Raw genomic sequence first — 18073 nt, 5'->3', positions numbered from 1 at the left:
CTAAACTCCACCATCCCCCTCAGTGCCTCCCAACCCTTTTTTCCCTAAATTTCCTGGATGCTAGCCCTATATTGGGGAAATACAAGCCTACCAAGAAGACTAAAAACTCCTCCAGCCTCAAGATGAAACACGCCTTGTTGCTTCTATATCAAGGACCAAAATGGAAAATAGGTCCTTGACTTTAGGCTTTTCCTCCATCACGTTCCTTGCAGCCAGAAAAGTCAAAGTTTTAGTCTCATTTGCACGAGAATGACAACTCTTGCTTTTCATCTAAGAAAGCTTTGAATTTATTAGTATCCATCCCTAGTGCATTGAGAAACTCTCCATACATTGCAACCCTCACTGGCTTTAACAAACTCCAGCTCTCTGCCCTCCTCTGCTATGCAGGCTCTGTTCTCAAGGCTCCAACAACTAAATCACGATGAAGGCGACGAGGGCAGAACGGGGTCGTTTCATAATTTCTTCTTTCGTCTTCATCTGTTTCTTGTGTGCCTTGGCTTCTATAAACGAAGTACGGTATGAAAGTCTTCTGAAATTTGGCCGATGTGCTCTTGCCAACATGAACATGCCCTCTAAGCTCAATGCTTCAGCATCAAATACTTTGCTTGCGCAGAGCTCTTCCTCCGATGATGAAATTCGTATACTTTTCGGCATTCTAACGCTTCCTGACCAATACCAGCGCCGCCACTTCCTGCGTTTAATCTACGGCACGCAGACTCCGGTGGGGGCGAAAGTGGACGTGAAATTTGTGTTCTGCAACCTCACAAAGGAAGACCAGAAAGTACTTGTTGCATTAGAAATAATGCGTTACGATGATATTATCATTCTGGATTGCCAAGAGAATATGAACAAGGGTAAGACTTACACCTACTTTTCGAGCTTGCCCGAGATGTTCAACGACACAGAGGGGCCTAATCCGCCCTACCATTATGTGATGAAAACCGATGACGATGCTTATTTTAGGCTGCAGAGCTTGGTGGACTCTTTGAAGCCGTTGCCTAGAGAAGACTTGTACTATGGTTATGTTATCCCATGCCCAAGTATGGACCCTTTTGTGCATTACATGTCTGGCATGGGGTATTTGATTTCTTGGGACATAGTGGAGTGGATCAGAGAGTCTGATATCCCTAAGAACCATTTGGAAGGGCCGGAGGATAAAATTTTCGGGTATTGGATGCGAGACGGGCATCGTGCTAAGAACAGATTCAATGCTAAGTGGTCTATGTACAACTTTCCTGAGCCTCCGACAAGATGTACACATGAGCTTTGGCCGGACACAATTGCAGTTCATTTGTTGAAGAATCAAGAGAAGTGGATTAGAACATTGAAGTATTTCAATGTCACTGATAATCTCAAGCCTTCCAAATTGTACCACATACCATAGATAATATATACCTGAACAGTTTACTTTTTCTTTTATCTTTATTCTTTTCAATTATTGCTGAATTCAGATGATACAATCTGATTTTGATGATTCATTCTTCCTCTATACTATGTAATTTGATCTGAGGTTCAAATGGGTGATTGGCCCTCCCATGAAAATGAATGCCTACTGCCTTCAAAGTTATTTGGTTCATGATGTGTTGATGAATTCTCCCCGCATCTACTCTGTAGGAGTGATTGAAAAGGGAAAATTATCTACAAAAATAAGGATGGTTGACTTCACTGGATTCTTTGAAGCTTTTTTTTTACCTCATTGTGACCATTTTAGTTTTTGTAATTTTTAATTTCCTAGTTTACCCCTGACTGAAAATCATCCCAAACAAAAATAAGCCAAAGTGGGAGGGTGATGCCCTCTCTCTCCTTTTCTTGCAACAATATTAAAATGAAAATTGGGTGATTTGCAACTCAAGAGAGGGAAAAAAAATAAGGTAATAATCGTGAAAGTTGAGAGTGGACTGCCTTGGATCAACTATAATCGTCTCACGTGTGGAGAAGTAATTATTTATAAATAAGTATAATAAATGGGAATCTCTCCTAAAATTGTATCGAGGTTTTTTGAGATAGAGCCGCAATCACGCCATGTGGCCTTACTCTCAACTCTATTATATTAAGTTGAGAACAATATATATGCAATCTGAAAAGAGCTTAAAGATGCAACAAAGTAGTACTAGAGGTTGTTTCGCCTTGGGATCGAGGTGTAGCTAACATATAGATAGAAGGGGGCCCAATTGCCCAATAGATGTAGTAGCTTAGAGAAATTGTAAATCCTGATTAGGTTCAAGATGCAGAGGATCAAGATCCTTCAAGTTGTTGGAAAATTCAAGTTAATATTCTTGGTCCAAGTCCAATATAAACCACCCAAGCTTTTTATTTTTTTAACAATCCGACCAATGTGAATTTTTGTTCATTAAATAAAACCTGTACCAGTTTATTCCGTTTCTTCCAACAACTCCATTAGGTTGGCAGTGTGTCTCTCTTACTTCAATAATTGCTTTAGTACATTTCATATTAAGAGGAAGAATATTGCTCTTTGGCTTACCAAACAAAGACATTTTATTATACCCCTTGCAAATGAGGTGGATACTAACGACAATAGCTCACTTACAAAACTTTACAATTATTTTAACTCTAGTCTCTTTCCCATCACCTACCAGATTTCATCTATATGGAGAAACAATGAAAGAAACTTTGAATACATAAACCAAAGCTTGGAATTCTAGGTTTTCTTTTGAATACAAGAACATCATGAAGACACCAAGGCCAGACGGGCTACGTTTTATTGCTCCTTCTTTGTTCTTCATTTGTTTCCTCTATGTTTTGGCTTCTATATCCGAACTGCGATTCGACAGTCTTCTGAAATTTGGTCGTTGTGCTCTTGCCAACATCAACATGCCCTCTGCTCAGTTGTATAATTCATCAAACACTTCGCATTCATCACCAAACATCACTTCACTGGCCCTTAATTCTTCCTCAAACGATGAAATCCGAGTACTTTTCGGAATTCTAACACTTCCTGGCCAATACCAACGCCGCCATTTCCTTCGTTTGATCTATGGCACACAGACTCCGGTCGGCGCAAAAGTGGACGTGAAGTTTGTGATGTGCAACCTCACCAAGGAAGAACAAGAAGTGCTTGTAGCATTGGAAATAATGCGTTATGATGATATTATTATTCTCGATTGCGAAGAGAACATGAACAAGGGTAAGACTTACACCTACTTTTCGAGCTTGCCCGAGATGTTCAACAATACAAATGGGGTTTATCCACCTTACCATTATGTAATGAAAGCTGACGATGATGCCTACTTCAGGCTGCAGAACTTGGTGGACTCTCTGAAGCCGTTGCCTAGAGAAGACTTGTACTATGGTTATGTTATTCCATGTTCAAGCATGGAGCCGTTTGGTCACTACATGTCTGGCATGGGGTACTTGATTTCTTGGGACATAGTGGAGTGGATCAGAGAATCTGATATCCCCAAGAGCCACTTAGAAGGGCCTGAAGATAAAACTTTTGGTGACTGGATAAAAAATGGACATCGTGCTAAGAACAGGTTCCATGCTAAGTGGTCCATGTACAATTTTCCTGAGCCACCCACGAAATGTACACATGAGCTTTGGCCACACACAATTGCAGTTCATTTGTTGAAGAACCAAGAAAAATGGATTAGGACATTGAAGTATTTTAATGTCACTGATAATCTCAAGCCTTCCAAATTGTACCATATACCATAGGTCTATAAATACTTGAATTTTTTTTTGGTGTTGTAATAATTCTTATTATTGTTGAATTGAGACCAGACAATTTTATTTTGATGGTTACACTCTACATTGATTGATCCAAAACTTCTAGGTGATAGAACTATGTACTCTTAATTTATAGGAATAAAGAAACGAGAATTTTAAAATAATAAGAAAAACAAAAGGAAAAAACTAAGAAACTGCTTTGAGTTCTACTTAATTCATTTTATTGAGAATGCACGTTTATATACATATTGGACTTGCTAAAAAGAACTACTTAAAAATGAAAGATGCAGTTCAAACCATACAATTTATATGGCTTAAAATGGTCAAAAGAATAAATACAACCTTTAGTTTTGGTTTTGAACAGACAATGTTAAAACCTTAAATATCTAAAAGATTTTAATTATTATTTTAATATTAATTTACTGAGATCCTTCTGGATCATGGCTCCCCTATTTAAAAACCTTGAGCTTCTTCTCAAGTTAAATGGTGAGATGTGGATACTCTTGGTCTACTTTGTCACGAATATTCCACTTTGATTTGCTAGGAACTTGACCTTTTCTTTAAGTCATTAATTGATGGAAGGCGAGTGTCTTTGTTGGGATCATCATTAAGTAGAGATGACTCAAAAAGCTTAAGATTCTCAGCATTGATGACCAAGTACATATGCATGTATGGTGGTAATTCAAGTTGAAATGAATTATCACCAATTTCTTTGTTGATCTTGAACGGTCCATAACAAGTAGGCTTTAATTTCTTGCCTTCGCTGGTTAGCCGCTCCTTTCCAAGGTGTAACCATACTAGGTCACCTTCTTTGAAGTTACATAGCACACGATGCTTATCATGGTGAGCTTTATATTGCTACTGAGAACGGTGCAATTTTGCCTCCACTTCAGTATGAATATTTCTAACTCGTTCAAGAAATTTATGTGCTCGAACATGTTCTTTTCTTCATTCCCACTGAATGGCATTTTACTCGTAGTGAATGCCATATCAAAAGGACTTTGGAGTAAGTAACCCAAACAAACCTCAAAGGGAGATTGGAGAGTGGAACTATGAATTGCTTTATTAAAAGCAAATTGTAAGTAAGGGAGACTTTCATCCCAAGTCTTCGGATGCCCGGAATTGTAACCCTTCAACAAGTGTACCATAGTTCGATTTACGACCTCCGTTTGTCCATTGGTCTGTAGATGAAATAAAGTGCTTCTTTTCAATATGGTATCCATCATTCCCTATAACGACCTCCAGAAATGGCCTAAGAATCGACTGTCTTTGTCAGAAATAATCAATGTAGGTAAGCCAAAATGCTTCCAAACATGTTAGAAAAATAACTTAGCAGCGCCTTCTCCAGTAACGGTCTTCGTGCATGGAATGAGAATCACCATCTTACTGAAACAATCTACCTCCACAAATAAGTAGTCGTTTCCAGACTTGATTTTAGGCAATCCACCTAAGAAATCCATCGAGATACTCTTCCCAGGTCGGCTAGGTACTAGCAATGGAAGATACAATTCTAACTTTCTATTGGAAGGCTTCGATGTGTTACATAGAATACAATCTCGAATGTATCGTGAAACATCGAGATGCATTTTTGGCCAATAAATATAGTGACGAAATATTCAATAAAGTCTTCGCAACCCCAAAATGTCCTACTACTTTAGAAATATGAGTCTCACGAATCCACTACAATCTATCGCCATCTTTTGGAATGCATAATTATGCTCCCTTGTACATTAGTTAATTCTTCAATTAGAACTCACTAGACTTTCCTTATAGTAACTTGGCATAGACTGAGGTGAAATCAGCATCTATGTCGTACCCTTTGGCATACTCAAAAGGAAGAATGGGTTGGATCTGCATAGCCACCAACAATGCAGGACTAACTGGTGTAGGTGGTCTAGATAACATACCTACCAACTTATTAGTTGCTCACTTCTTATACTTTATCACAATATTGAATTATTGTTGTTGGCGCTAAAACTAAACATATAGAGATATGAGCAACTTACAGGTGACGTGGACGATCTATCGACTGGATGTGCCTTCGGTGAGCATGTTCTTCCTTAGGATGTGACGCTGGATCTAGACCAAGGAGAGAAACAACCGATGAGGTCTAGGGCACCGGTGTGGCACCAGCTGAAGACCCTCTGATGCTAAAGTTAGTTTCTAAGAGCAAGCTATTGATAATGCAGGAGCATGAGAGTCAAGTCAAAAGTCTTACCCTTTGTCTAGGGCAAGATGCACTATTTATAGGGAGCGCTGAGTATTCTCTTGATACTTAGTTTTGATGTGGGACTCGTGGGAGTGCCTTCTGAGGTCGACACGAGTCTCAGCAGATATCCCAGCGGAGAGTTCGAGATTGTCCTGCAATATCCCCTTTTCAAGGAGTGGAATCGGCAAGGCATGCCAAACGTACGTTTTGACGATCAAACGAAGGATAGGGCCAGAAGCACTTGCTATTTGCAGGGCTGAACTTGCCAGCCTAGGTCATCGGGGTACTTTGGGCGCTGAATCGGTTGTGGACACTCAAGGTACCTACCGATCCATAAGACTTGGTTTGTCCGTGTGAGCCATAAAGTCTTCCCGAGTATTGTGCTCTTTTCGCATGTTGTGACGTGAGTGGCAAATCAGATATGGTACAAACATGAGTCCCATAAGTTTTCGATTGAGAATGGACTTCTTGGTTGAGGACTTGCATGTGTCTTCGACATTCTGACCCAGCCCTTGACTTGGGGATTTAGACACTTTTCCTCGGTTGCCGATGATAGTCATATAGTCCCCCAAGTCCCCGAATAATGAACAAGGAAAGACTATTCGGTTGCCGATGATAGTCATATGGTCTTTCTGTTTTTCCTTATTCGGGCTCTGGGTCAAACGGAACAAACTGTGTAATTTAAATAAAAATAAATTCCAAATAACTACTTAAAATAAAAGGTCAAGAAAGATGATTATGAATTTGGTTGATACTAAAGACAAATAAACAAAAACAATTACAATTGAAAGAAAAAGGTTTGAAATACCAATTTATAAAAGCACTAGGGTTTCACCATCACCTAGCAATCCTATGAACTTTTACCAATTACTTATGATTTGCACATGCCACTTTGAAGGTTAGGTTTTCCTAATATATATTCTACTTGGAACCTCCAACACGGAACGTATATCTAACATGCAACCCGTTTGGACGTTCGGATCAAATCTGAACATGAAAAACTTATTAAGTTTTGTGAAAACTCTTTGAAAAACTATGCAACCCTTAAGACGTGGTGTTCATCTTAAGTGAAATTACAATTATTAATCACAAGAAGCTAGCATCAATTTCAGGGAACCTTCTGACCAAAATTGCATCCAATTACTTTTCTAAAGATCTTAATGGTGATCAGGCATTAAGGCAATTAGATAGTTTAAAATAGTGATTAACAATTCAAAGTAGGCATGCACTCAACCATAAGCAATTAAATAAAAATCACATATTCATGCTAAGGTTCAAGGCTTCACCCTAGCAAAACAGAATTAGTTACGCATATTCATAATTGAAATCCAAGAAAATATCATTCAGAAGGAAAAGAATGAAAATACGTTAAAGTAGCAAAAACCCAAAACCCTAGCTTGCTCTCCACAATGTCACATTCAAAAACTAAAAAGAAGAAGCCCTAAAATTGATGTGAGAAGGAGCTTAAATACACCTTAAAACCTAGCTGCCAATGTACAGCTTTTCTATCCCCACAAGGAAACTAATTAAAATAAAATAATACTAGGAAATAAAGTTCAAATTGAATTAGGAGAATCTGCCCAAAATCTTTCCAGCCACGTTTTGGCCTCAAATCTCCTCCAAATCTGGCCCAAGATAGCTTGTTTTAAAGATAAAAATATTCTGAACACTTCTCTAGAAGGCCACAAACCCATCCGAGGTCATTTTGGGCTCCAAAAATGCAATAAAAACCCAACACGTCACTATTCCAGCACCACGCACTGCTCCTTTATTTTATCGCCAGAAAATAACCGCTTGGTAGAAAAATCTGAAATTTTGGTACAATCATGCTAAGTGGCTCACGAACGTCTTTCAACTAGAATTACTCTAAAATTTATCCATTTGATTATGTTTTGCTCCAGAGGAATTCAAAAGTCCTATATTGAAAATATAATTCAAAGTATCAAAATTCTTCAAAAATATTAACCAAAATATACTAAGAATGAGGTTAAATATATAATATAAAATATACCCATCAGGGAGCTTGGAAGAGAGGAAAAAATTGTGAGAAGTGTCGAACGTGCGGGAGGGTTAGTGAGAACTCAACCTTATGCGCCTGCCGTTCGGCAAGAATGGTGAGTGAGACCTCGACCTTATGCACCTGCCGAATGTAAGTGGTGTTCTTGTTCTCCAAAATGGATATGAAACGTTTTTTAGGGTTGGGCGCTTGACTTTTAGGCTCTCTTGTGCATGGATGACACGTGTCGGGATGGAGGGGAAAGGTCGCGTCGTTTCATTTCCCGATGCTAGGTTCGTCCTATAAGTAGGACGGAGGTGACGGTAGGGAGACTACTTAGCATTTTAAAGAGTAAAGAGAGCTTGAGAGAAGCGATTTTCTGTGATCATACTATGGTGGTAGAGGCGATTTCTGGCCAAGTTTGGGGGGCGAAGGCGATTTCTGACGACTTTGGGCCGCTGTATTAACAAGGTATATTGATTCTTTCAGTTTTTAATTGAATCAAACTGGTGGCATGTCTTCATTTGTTGCATGAACATGTATGAATGTGTATGAATGTAGATAAACATAGGCTTTGATGCGCTAGGATCGTATTTTTGATTCAAGCATGCCATTTAGTTTCATTTCGTCTCTGTTTGTAGATGTCAGATAGCATGTCGGAGTATAGTGACAGCCCTGAGGCTTTTGAGGGAGAGTCGTCTTCGGAAAGTTCCATTGTAGAGCTTGAGAGTGCTGATTCTAAGAGCACTGAAGTTGAAATAGTATAAGATACAGAGGTGCCTACTGAAGCTGGGGCCACTTCCTTTATAGTGGAAATTTGTCAGCGTTCAACATCCGGTCATGAAGCTGAAGCGACAGAGGTGTCGATTGCTGCTTCGGGGGAAGGAGTACTGATTGTCGTAACGGGTAGGCAATAGGTTCCGATGGCAAAGCCGAATGGTTGGTCTTTGGTGTGGAGATAGGGCCAATCCGTTGGCGCTAAAACTAAACAAATAGAGATATGAGAAACTTACAGGTGACGCAGACGGTCTAGGGACCGGATATGCCTTCGGTGAGCACGTTCTTCCTTGGGATGTGACACTGGATCTGGGCTAAGGAGAGAAACAACCGATGAGGTCTAGGGCACCGGTGTGGCACCAGCTGTAGACTCTCCGCTGCTAAAGTTAGTTTCTAAGAACAAGTTATTAACAATGCAGAAGCATGGAAGTCAAGTCGAAAGTCTTACCCTTTGTCTAGGTCAAGAGACCCTATTTATGGAGAGTGCTGGGTATTCTCTTGGTACTTAATTTCGATATGGGACTCGTGGGAGTGCCTTCTGAGGTCGACAAGGGTCCCAGCAAATATCCCAGTGGAGAGTTCGAGGTTGTCCTGCAAGATCCCATTTTCAAGGTGTAGAATCGGCAAGGTGTGCCGAACGTACATTTTGATGATCAAACGGAGGATAGGGCTAGAAGCACATGCTGTTTGTCGGGCTGAACTCGCCAGCCTGGGTCATTGGGCTACATTGGGCGCTGAATTGGTCATGGACACCGTAGGTACCTACCGATCTATAAGACCTGTTTTTTTCGTGTGGGCCATAGGGTCTTCCCGAGTGTTGTGTTCTTTTTGCTTGTTGTGACGTGAGTAGCGGGTCAAATATGATACAAATAGTTGTAGGTAAGACATCCATTTCATATGGTGAGCTTGCTGCAACTTAGACTGTATAGTTAAAAATTGAAGAGGTTTATGATCTGAGTGAACTACGACTTCTTTTCCCAACAAGTAAGCTCTTCAATACCGGTCCACTAACATCTCAAAATAGTATGCAACTGGTTTCCATTCTGAAATAATATGCCTCTCATGGCATAATTCGATGTATCTGCTTCTACTTCAAATGGTTTCTACAGATTCGGTAATGCTAGTATTTGGGCCTTCGTAATCTTTCGTTTCAACAACTGGAAATATTACTCATGGTTTTTCGACCATTCAAACTTTTGATTGGCCTTTGTAAGAGAATGTAAGGGTGCTGCAATTTGTGAAAAGTGTTGAATAAACTTTCAAAAATATTGGTATACACCTATAAATCTCCGAACTTCGATCATTGAACAAGGCGTAGGCCATTAAGAAAACACATGTACTTTCTCTAGGTCCATTTTTAGTTCTCTTGCACCAACAATGAATCCCAAGTATACAAGGTGTTGTTTCCTAAATTCACATTTCTTACCGTTTAACTGCAACTAATTTGTTCATATAACCTCCAAAACTTGAGCAATATGATGAAGATGGTCCTCCCATGTGACAATAAATATGAGAATGTCATCTAAGTATATAATAATGAAGTCGTCAATGAAATGGCGGAGTACCTTATTCATCAATCGCATGAAGGTAGCTGGAGGATTACATAACCCGAATGGCATGACTAACCACTCGAAGAGTCCTTACTTCGTCTTGAAAGCAGTCTTCCAAGTGTCTTCTTCATGGATGCAAACATGGTGATAGCCGGATTTGAGATCTAGGTTTGTAAAGTAACGATCACCATGTAATTGATTTAACAAGTCATCAATCCTCGACAATGGATATCGATTATTGATGGTTATTTTGTTGAGTGCCCTATAATTAACACACATAGGCAATCCTCCGTTTTTCTTTGGCATAAGTAACACTGGCGAACCACATGGTGAGCAACTAGGCTTGATGACTCATTGTTCAAGAAGTCCCTCAATTTGCTTCTTGATCTCGTTAGATTTCGTCAGAGAAGTGTGATACAAACCCAAGTTTGGTAGATACAAACTGGATATCATGCTCCACAACTCTTCGCGGTGGCAAACCATGCACATCTTAAAGTAAGTCCTTGAACTTATCCTGCAATTTCCCTATGTCTGAGCATTGCATAAGAGATAAAGACAATGTAAACAATGTCACAACTCCAGAACTCTGATCTTGAGGTCGAATCATTAACAAAACAAATCGCCCACATGAATTGACTAACCTCTTGGCTTAGTTAATTGTCAGCAAATTATCTGTGGCTTGAGGCTTGCATGCGTTGATGTGGAACTCCTTTCCATCCTTCACAAGTCGATACTTGCAAAGCGTCAGATTGTGAATGGCATCTCGGTCCCATAAATATGACTTGGCAAACATCCAAAGGAACCACCTCACATGCCACCTCATTTATATATTGATTAGTGGTAGCAAATTTAAAGGTACATTGCTTCATGGTCTGTAAGTCAACATCCTTTTGAATCCATCCCAGCGGGTATGGCTTTGGACGTGGTGTGGTGTTTAAACCCACTTTTCTTACTAAAGCCTCTGAAATCAAGTTTTTCTGACTTTCAGGGTCAATAATAGCTTATACAACACTTTGTTTCACTTGAATATTCACATGAAACAACTTTTCACTATTGTACTTGTCTTCAATATTTGGTCGTCTTGTCATAAGGACAAGTGTAACATCAGGTTGCTTTAACTCTAGAAGCTCTTTTGCCTGTTGCACAGTCAATGTGGCTTTTCTTTCATTTCTGCCCTGATTGTTTTTCTCGCGCTTTGGCCATAACTTAGGATAAAGTATCTAGCACTTGTCTTTGGCATGTCTGCTAGTTTGACAGTGATCACAACAAACCTTCTGTGTTTGGCCTTCCTTGCTCTGCTTCATCTTTTTCTGCCAGTCAGTTTTGTTGACAGGTTTTGATATATTATCCTTCTTGTCAATTCTTTTGTTTTTGGTTTCAATGACAATGGCCTTCATAGTAGCTTCTTCAATAGTATCTACGGTGAACAATTTCAGTTCTTTCTATTGTAGTGGGCAAGACCTTCGGTATATTTCATGAAAAGATTGTAGTCGTCGACGTCAATGTCCAGAACCATAGCTTGGATGTGGAACTCTATTGTATATTCTTGTACAATCTGGCCAAACCTTTGTCTAAAATGTTATCACGTATATCATCTTTTATCTTCATAGCCAACAAGATAAAATTATTTTCTCAAAAGCATCTTGAAGTTCTTCCAAGTCAATTCTGAGACATCATATCGTTTCCGATAGGACTTCCACCATGTAAGGGCATGGCTTGAAAGTTTCAAACTCCCAAATTTTATCTTTTGCACATTAGAATACTTATAAACTGTGAAATAAGTTTCTAATTTGTCTATTTAGTTATCTAGCTTTTCAAGATCAACATCTTCTTTATATACAGGAATATCAAACTTAAAATCAATTTTTAAGATATCAATAGAATTTTTATTTTCACCTGATTCAACTTCCTTTTTCTCCGAATCAGCTTGTGTGTCGTCTTCATCTTCACTATCCTTAGCAACCTTTTTCTTAAGCTTTTGATCAGCCTTTTTCTTCAAACTCTCCACGAGTTTAAGGATTGATGTAGACAAGTTTTCAACTTGTTGCTCAAGCTTAGTGATGCGATCACCATCACTAGATGTATCCTGTTTGTTTTCTCCAGTCATTGTGGCTCTCTTGGACCTTGACTTTCGGTGTACAAGCAAATGACCGAAAAGTTCTACATTGGTTGCAAGTTGAGACCATAAACCACCGTCCGTCACCCTCTCTCGGATATGATGCTATGATGCCACTAAAACTTTTAAGTGATAGAACTATGTATTCCTAATTTATAGGAATAAGGAAACGAGAGGAATTTTAAGACAATTAGATCAACAAAACGAATAAGCTAAGGAAATGCTTTTAAGTTCTGCTTGGTTCATTTCATTGAGAATGCACGTATATATACATATTGAACTTGCTAAAAATAACTACCTAAAAATAAAAGATACATTTTAAACCATACAATTTATATGGCTTAAAATGGTCAAAAGAATAAATAGAACCTGTAGTACCGATAGTTTTGTTTTTGTGAACAGACTAGTTAAAACCTTAAATATCTAAAAACTTTTAATTAGTAATTAAATTAATTATTATCTTATTATTAATTAATATATTGAGATTCTCACAGATTTCAATTATTGTTCATATTTTCACCTCTTTACATGGTATCAAAGCTCTACTCCACGACAATCATAAAAATAACGCTAACCTGCATTTTCTTTCCACTTTGAGCAACTCAAATCTGCTACCTTTTAAACACCAAAAAGATATATACTTGCGTTTTTTGAAAGTCTTCATTACTATGAGTTCTGGAAGCCTATGGCATTCATAACTTGTTCGATTGCGCCCATTTGAGACTACCTTAATATGACTAAATAAATAAATAAAGATAAAAACTTATAGTCTTGTTAATTTCCCCCAATATCTAGATTAAAGTTAACATCCATATATATATATATGAATGTGTATGTATTTATTATGTTACCATTTTTTTTTCCAGGCAAGCGACAGGAGGCAAGAACGAATGCAATGGTGAATACTCTTTTCTTGATGCAAAAGGTGATTATTTGCTAGCACTTGTTACAAATCCCCTACCATCTCACATATTCTCTTTACAAGTTAACCGCTTATTTCATGCAATTAGTCTATTCATTCACACAAACAATACTGAAAAAGATCATGCTCTTAGTCTACTGTATTCACACAAACAATACTTGTAAAAACAAAGGTCATGCTGCTTGTTGTACATTCGGGTTAGTTGAGGTTTGTTTCCAAGACAAACGTGACATTATTTTATTTTTTTGGAAAAATAGGATAATATTTTCATTGAGTGAAATTAAGGGGTACAACCATATCATTCACGACAGAATATTCCAACCAAGGAGGAACGTCTTCATCACATTTTACAACATCCTGGCATTGAATAGCATGAGCAGCATTGCAGCAAGCCTGTAAGCTACAAAATTACAAGGCCCCTCCTCTTCTTTTTCCAACTGACAAATACTGCCCGAGTATCTAATTCCACTATAATAAAAGTGACATTATATATTCTGATAAGTTGCAAATCATAGCCATCCAAATACGCATCCATATAAAATTGATCACCAAATCCAAATAGTGGATGTAATTTATTTTTATAATTTTTTGTGTAATTAAAAATTAGAATATAAATGGATGTGTAGTCATTCACCAACCTTTAGATGTGGAGCACTCAGTGATGTAACCAAGATTTGAAAGTGTTGATACTGAATTTATTATAGGGAGTATTTTTTATCATCACTTTAACTCAAGATGTATGCTAACCACCACAATAAAGAAAAATAAATTACTCCTAAACATAATTTCATTAACAATAATACTTGTATCACATTTATTGACCACATCTCTAATAGAAGTGGGCCCAACTAATTTATATATGGGACTCACCTTTATTAGAGAGGTGGTCAGCAATATGGTCAATAAATATAGTACAAATAGCATCACTCTTTCACTAATATTCACGACAAACAAATGAATTTATTTATTTAATCTTAACCCATTCAAAATAAAGTATCTTCTAATTACAAACCTTGTTATAATTGACACAAAGAAAACACCATATGATAAAAATTACAAAGGTACATAGTAAGGAATGTGAATTTGTTTGGTTTTGTGTCTATGCTTAGAATGACTTTACGTATCTTTGGAATCAAGCCTACTTGTAACTCATTGAAAATTATTTGGGATTTTTTTTTGGTGTTGGATTTGGATAGATATTTGGATACGAAAGTTGTGATGCTTCGGGCTATTGTATGACTAAAATACATAAGCTTTATTTTGTGCTATGGGTGGATAGTTGGTATTTTCATTTTTTGAAATTTTTTTTTGTTATTGTCAAAGTTAGAAAAAGGGAGGGCAATTTTCTCATACACACACTGCCAATGTGTCATGGAAGTTTGAACCTGAGATCACTAGTCTGCAAATCAAAGCCCTTTTCTACTATACTAGAACCCATTGGCTATAGTTGGTATTTTGATGAAAATTACCTCTTTGAAGTTGGTCACATGACGAATTTCAAGGTTTTGATGAAATATAACGGCAGGGGCTAAATTGATGAATCAACTGAAAGCTTAAGAACAAGATTGATTGATTTGAGAGTTGAAGGATTGAAAATATGATTTTTAACAACTTCAAGGACCATTAATGATAAAAGTTATAAAATGAACCATGACCAAAAAGTAAATAAATACACTCAGTTGATCGCAACCGTTCATTTGTACAAATAGACCATCCAGTCCTCCTTTCCGTCCTTTGGAAACCTTTTTTATTCTAATCGCTAGGGTTTCTCAACTCTGCCGAAACCAAGTTTAGGGTTTACAGCCACTCTGAGCAGATCTCTCTCCGGCTCCTGATTCCCCTTGAGGTAAACCCAGTACCCAATCCGTTTCTTCAATACATTTTATCACGTTGAAATCGCTTCTATGTTTCCAGAGGAAGTGCAGGAAAGTTTTTATTTTATTTATTCCTTTGTACCGAAAGAAATACTAAAGTTGAAACCTTTAGCAGTCGTACGGGGTGATATAATGTTAGAAACCATGATTGGAAACTATATGTTGGTTGGTTTTTTGTGAAATTTGATTCAGAAGAAGTTTTAGTTTGGGGTTTTGGTGTTGGCTCTGTAAATTGTGCTGATTGCTTTTGCTTTTCTTTCCGGGAAAATGTGATGAACCATTTGGAGTTAGTCTATGCATGTTTGTTTGTACTTGTGGTTTTGGTGAAGTTAAGGCTTTTGCTATTGCTTATACTGAGATTTATACGATAAGCTAACCAGAGCTCCTCTGTTCCCCGGTCTCCACCGTTTATTATTCTGATGAGTTTGGAAATGAATTTGAAAATTGATTCGGTTGTATGAGTTTTAAAAACGATTCGTTTGTTTCCTTTAAGAGTAGTAAAGCTGCATTGTTTTATGGACTTTTTTTGGGTCTCTTGAAAAACAATGTAATTATATTTCATGCCTATTCTTTAGTCAGATTTGTCAAGATGTATACGTCAAGGAACAGGATCCATAAAGACAAGGGTGCTGAACCCACTGAGTTTGAAGAGTCGGTTGCGCAAGTAAGATATGCAGCTGTTTATTGTGTGTTGTATTCATGGAATTGTTGCTATAACATTTTGATGTAATCATGAGTTGTTTGTTGTCTCTGCAGGCAATCTTTGATTTGGACAATGCAGGCACAGATCTGAAAAGTGAATTGAAGGATCTCTATATTAATTCTGCTGTGTAAGAATTTTTTACTGATTGCATATGTAATGTAAACTGTTGCCTATTGTATGATTTATATTCCTCCTTTCTGCTCCAGTCAAGTTGATGTGGCTGGGAACCGGAAGGCTGTTGTTATTCATATACCATATAGACTGAGGAAGGCTTATCGCAAGATCCATGTTAGGCTCGTGAGGGAGCTAGAGAAGAAATTCAGTGGAAAGGTGATTAGTGATTTAAGTTCTTTGGTTCTTTATCATTTCTGAAATCTAGAATAAACTGAGTCTAGGTTTTCTTTGTTATTTGCTTCTGTACTTGTTTCTTGGCGTTGCATTTTGCGCCTTACTATCAAAGACAATGTATTTCATCTTTTAGTTTCTAGTTCTCACCTTCCCAGCTAACTTTCAATCAACCCATTTTATTTTTGTTCTCTTATTTGACCAAATGATGTATGTTGCAAATTTTGTTCGTCTTTGGTGTTTATGGTGGATTTTTGGTTGTCATTTGGTAGGATGTGATCCTGATTGCCACACGGAGGATAGTGAGGCCTCCAAAGAAAGGCTCTGCTGCTCAACGACCCCGCACTCGTACCCTAACTGCTGTGCACGAGGCAATGTTGGAGGACGTTGTTTTGCCTGCTGAGATTGTTGGGAAGCGCACCAGATATCGACTTGATGGATCCAAGATAATGAAGGTACATTGCAATGACCTTTTGAAGGAAAAATATATTTTAGTCACCAATACACACATTTGGAAAGGGAAAAAGAAATTTGGTTGGTCTATTTTTTAAAATGTGAAGAATAAGTGCCTTGTACCCAAGAGATGCTTCCCTTATATGAAGATGTCAATAGACAGACACGTGGATTCACAAATTGAGAAGATAGTGCGTTTAGTGGGATAGATTGTATTATAATATAGATGTTTCCCTTATGCAGTTCATTTTTGGATTGCTACCATACTTATCTATGTTTAATTGTAATGTTGGGCAGGTGTTCTTGGACCCCAAGGAACGAAACAACACCGAATACAAGCTGGAGAGCTTTTCTGCAGTTTACAGGAAGCTTTCAGGAAAAGATGTTGTGTTTGAGTATCCAATAACTGATGCTTAGGAACATTTTGTGCGGCGACACCTTTTAAATACCCTTGCCCCCTTTTTTTTAATTATCTGAAGAACTGAATTGAGCAGGCAGTCAATTTAAAATTTTGATGTGGAGGACGTTTAGTGCGTGAGGAAGGATTTTGTTGGCTTCTTTATATCATTCAGAGTTGCATCTGTTCAAAATCGTATTTGGGTGTATTATTTGTGATGTGCTTGAATGTTCATTACGCTTGTTTATCTAAAGTCTTGCCCAGTGTTTTATTTTGTTGGTTTTTGTCACTTGGCTATGTTTTGGAGTGAGTGAATGCCTCATAGACGACTTTGGAGTACAAATAACAACCGTCACCACTTGCGTACCTAAGTTATAGTTAACATTTTGTGGGTCTTTTTTATGTATTTTAACCTTGTTCGTCGTCTTTTCTATTGTGACTGATGGTAGTCCTAATTTTAGGACTTGCATGTCTGATTAACCAAATGTTTGAACAAACATGGCGTTTGGTAAAGATTAGGGCTCCATTTAGATAAAAGTGATTTGAAAGAAATAATTTGGATTCGGCAATAAGACAGTTTGCTACAAAAACAAGAATCACATTACCTTGAAAGTAAATTTAGGTTTTAGCCACAAAAAAACTTTCACTTTTGGAAAAAGCCAAAGCTTTTTCAAAAAAGACAGAAAAACCTCTCAACTTTCAAAACAAAGTGCAAATGTAAAGGATTCCTTAGGAAATCCAAGAATAAATAAAGGCAATTTTGTCCATTTTGGCTTCTTTTAACAAATTTCTCTCTCCTTTGGTCTTTTTCAAAGTCAATATATAATGAGGGACACTCTTTAGGGTCCCCTACGAATTTTTTTCAAACGATCGAAACCATCTATTTTTTAAGTCTATATTCATAGATCATCCTTGAAAAAAATTAGACAAATTGGAAACTGTTTCGATATCCAATTGTGTTATACAAAATCAATGAAGACGTTGCTTCAAGAAAGTACTAAAATTTCAATAATTCAATTGAGTGGTCAAATGATATCGGATTCA

General features: G+C 37.7%; 3 protein-coding genes across 4 annotated transcripts; all 3 read left to right on the top strand.

Annotated features, from left to right (window-relative positions):
• Positions 234-1412, top strand: LOC18793418 (hydroxyproline O-galactosyltransferase GALT3). The gene has a single exon (XM_007224837.2). The coding sequence runs from the start codon at positions 422-424 to the stop codon at positions 1382-1384; it is 963 nt and encodes a 320-aa protein (XP_007224899.1). The 5' UTR covers positions 234-421; the 3' UTR covers positions 1385-1412.
• LOC18789948 (hydroxyproline O-galactosyltransferase GALT3) lies at positions 2689-3730 on the top strand. The gene has a single exon (XM_007227014.2). It carries the CDS (start codon positions 2689-2691, stop codon positions 3673-3675), a length of 987 nt encoding a protein of 328 aa, XP_007227076.1. The 3' UTR covers positions 3676-3730.
• Positions 14975-17303, top strand: LOC18789001 (40S ribosomal protein S7-1). Of its 2 annotated transcripts, none has more exons than XM_007223453.2 (6): positions 14975-15103; positions 15707-15795; positions 15888-15961; positions 16041-16164; positions 16452-16634; positions 16930-17303. In XM_007223453.2, the coding sequence occupies exons 2-6, from the start codon at positions 15721-15723 to the stop codon at positions 17047-17049; spliced, it is 576 nt and encodes a 191-aa protein (XP_007223515.1). In that variant the 5' UTR covers positions 14975-15103; positions 15707-15720; the 3' UTR covers positions 17050-17303. The 2 variants fall into 2 exon arrangements, with proteins under 2 accessions (XP_007223515.1, XP_020411224.1); XM_020555635.1 differs by having other exon boundaries at positions 15006-15103; positions 15711-15795.

The sequence above is a fragment of the Prunus persica genome, chromosome G1, assembly GCF_000346465.2.
Source record: "Prunus persica cultivar Lovell chromosome G1, Prunus_persica_NCBIv2, whole genome shotgun sequence".
NCBI classification, from domain to species: domain Eukaryota; kingdom Viridiplantae; phylum Streptophyta; class Magnoliopsida; order Rosales; family Rosaceae; genus Prunus; species Prunus persica.
Note: the sequence above shows the minus strand (reverse complement) of the source record. Positions and strands in the feature narration are given on the sequence as shown.

Excerpts from the sequence above, each read along its gene's own strand:
- LOC18793418 (XM_007224837.2), top strand. The coding sequence starts at position 422 with ATGAAGGCGACGAGGGCAGAACGGGGTCGTTTCATAATTTCTTCTTTC.
- LOC18789948 (XM_007227014.2), top strand. The coding sequence starts at position 2,689 with ATGAAGACACCAAGGCCAGACGGGCTACGTTTTATTGCTCCTTCTTTG.
- LOC18789001 (XM_007223453.2), top strand. The coding sequence starts at position 15,721 with ATGTATACGTCAAGGAACAGGATCCATAAAGACAAGGGTGCTGAACCC. Across the intron at positions 15,796-15,887 it reads TTGAAGAGTCGGTTGCGCAA|GCAATCTTTGATTTGGACAA; the intron begins GTAAGATATGCA and ends TTGTCTCTGCAG. Across the intron at positions 16,635-16,929 it reads ATGGATCCAAGATAATGAAG|GTGTTCTTGGACCCCAAGGA; the intron begins GTACATTGCAAT and ends AATGTTGGGCAG.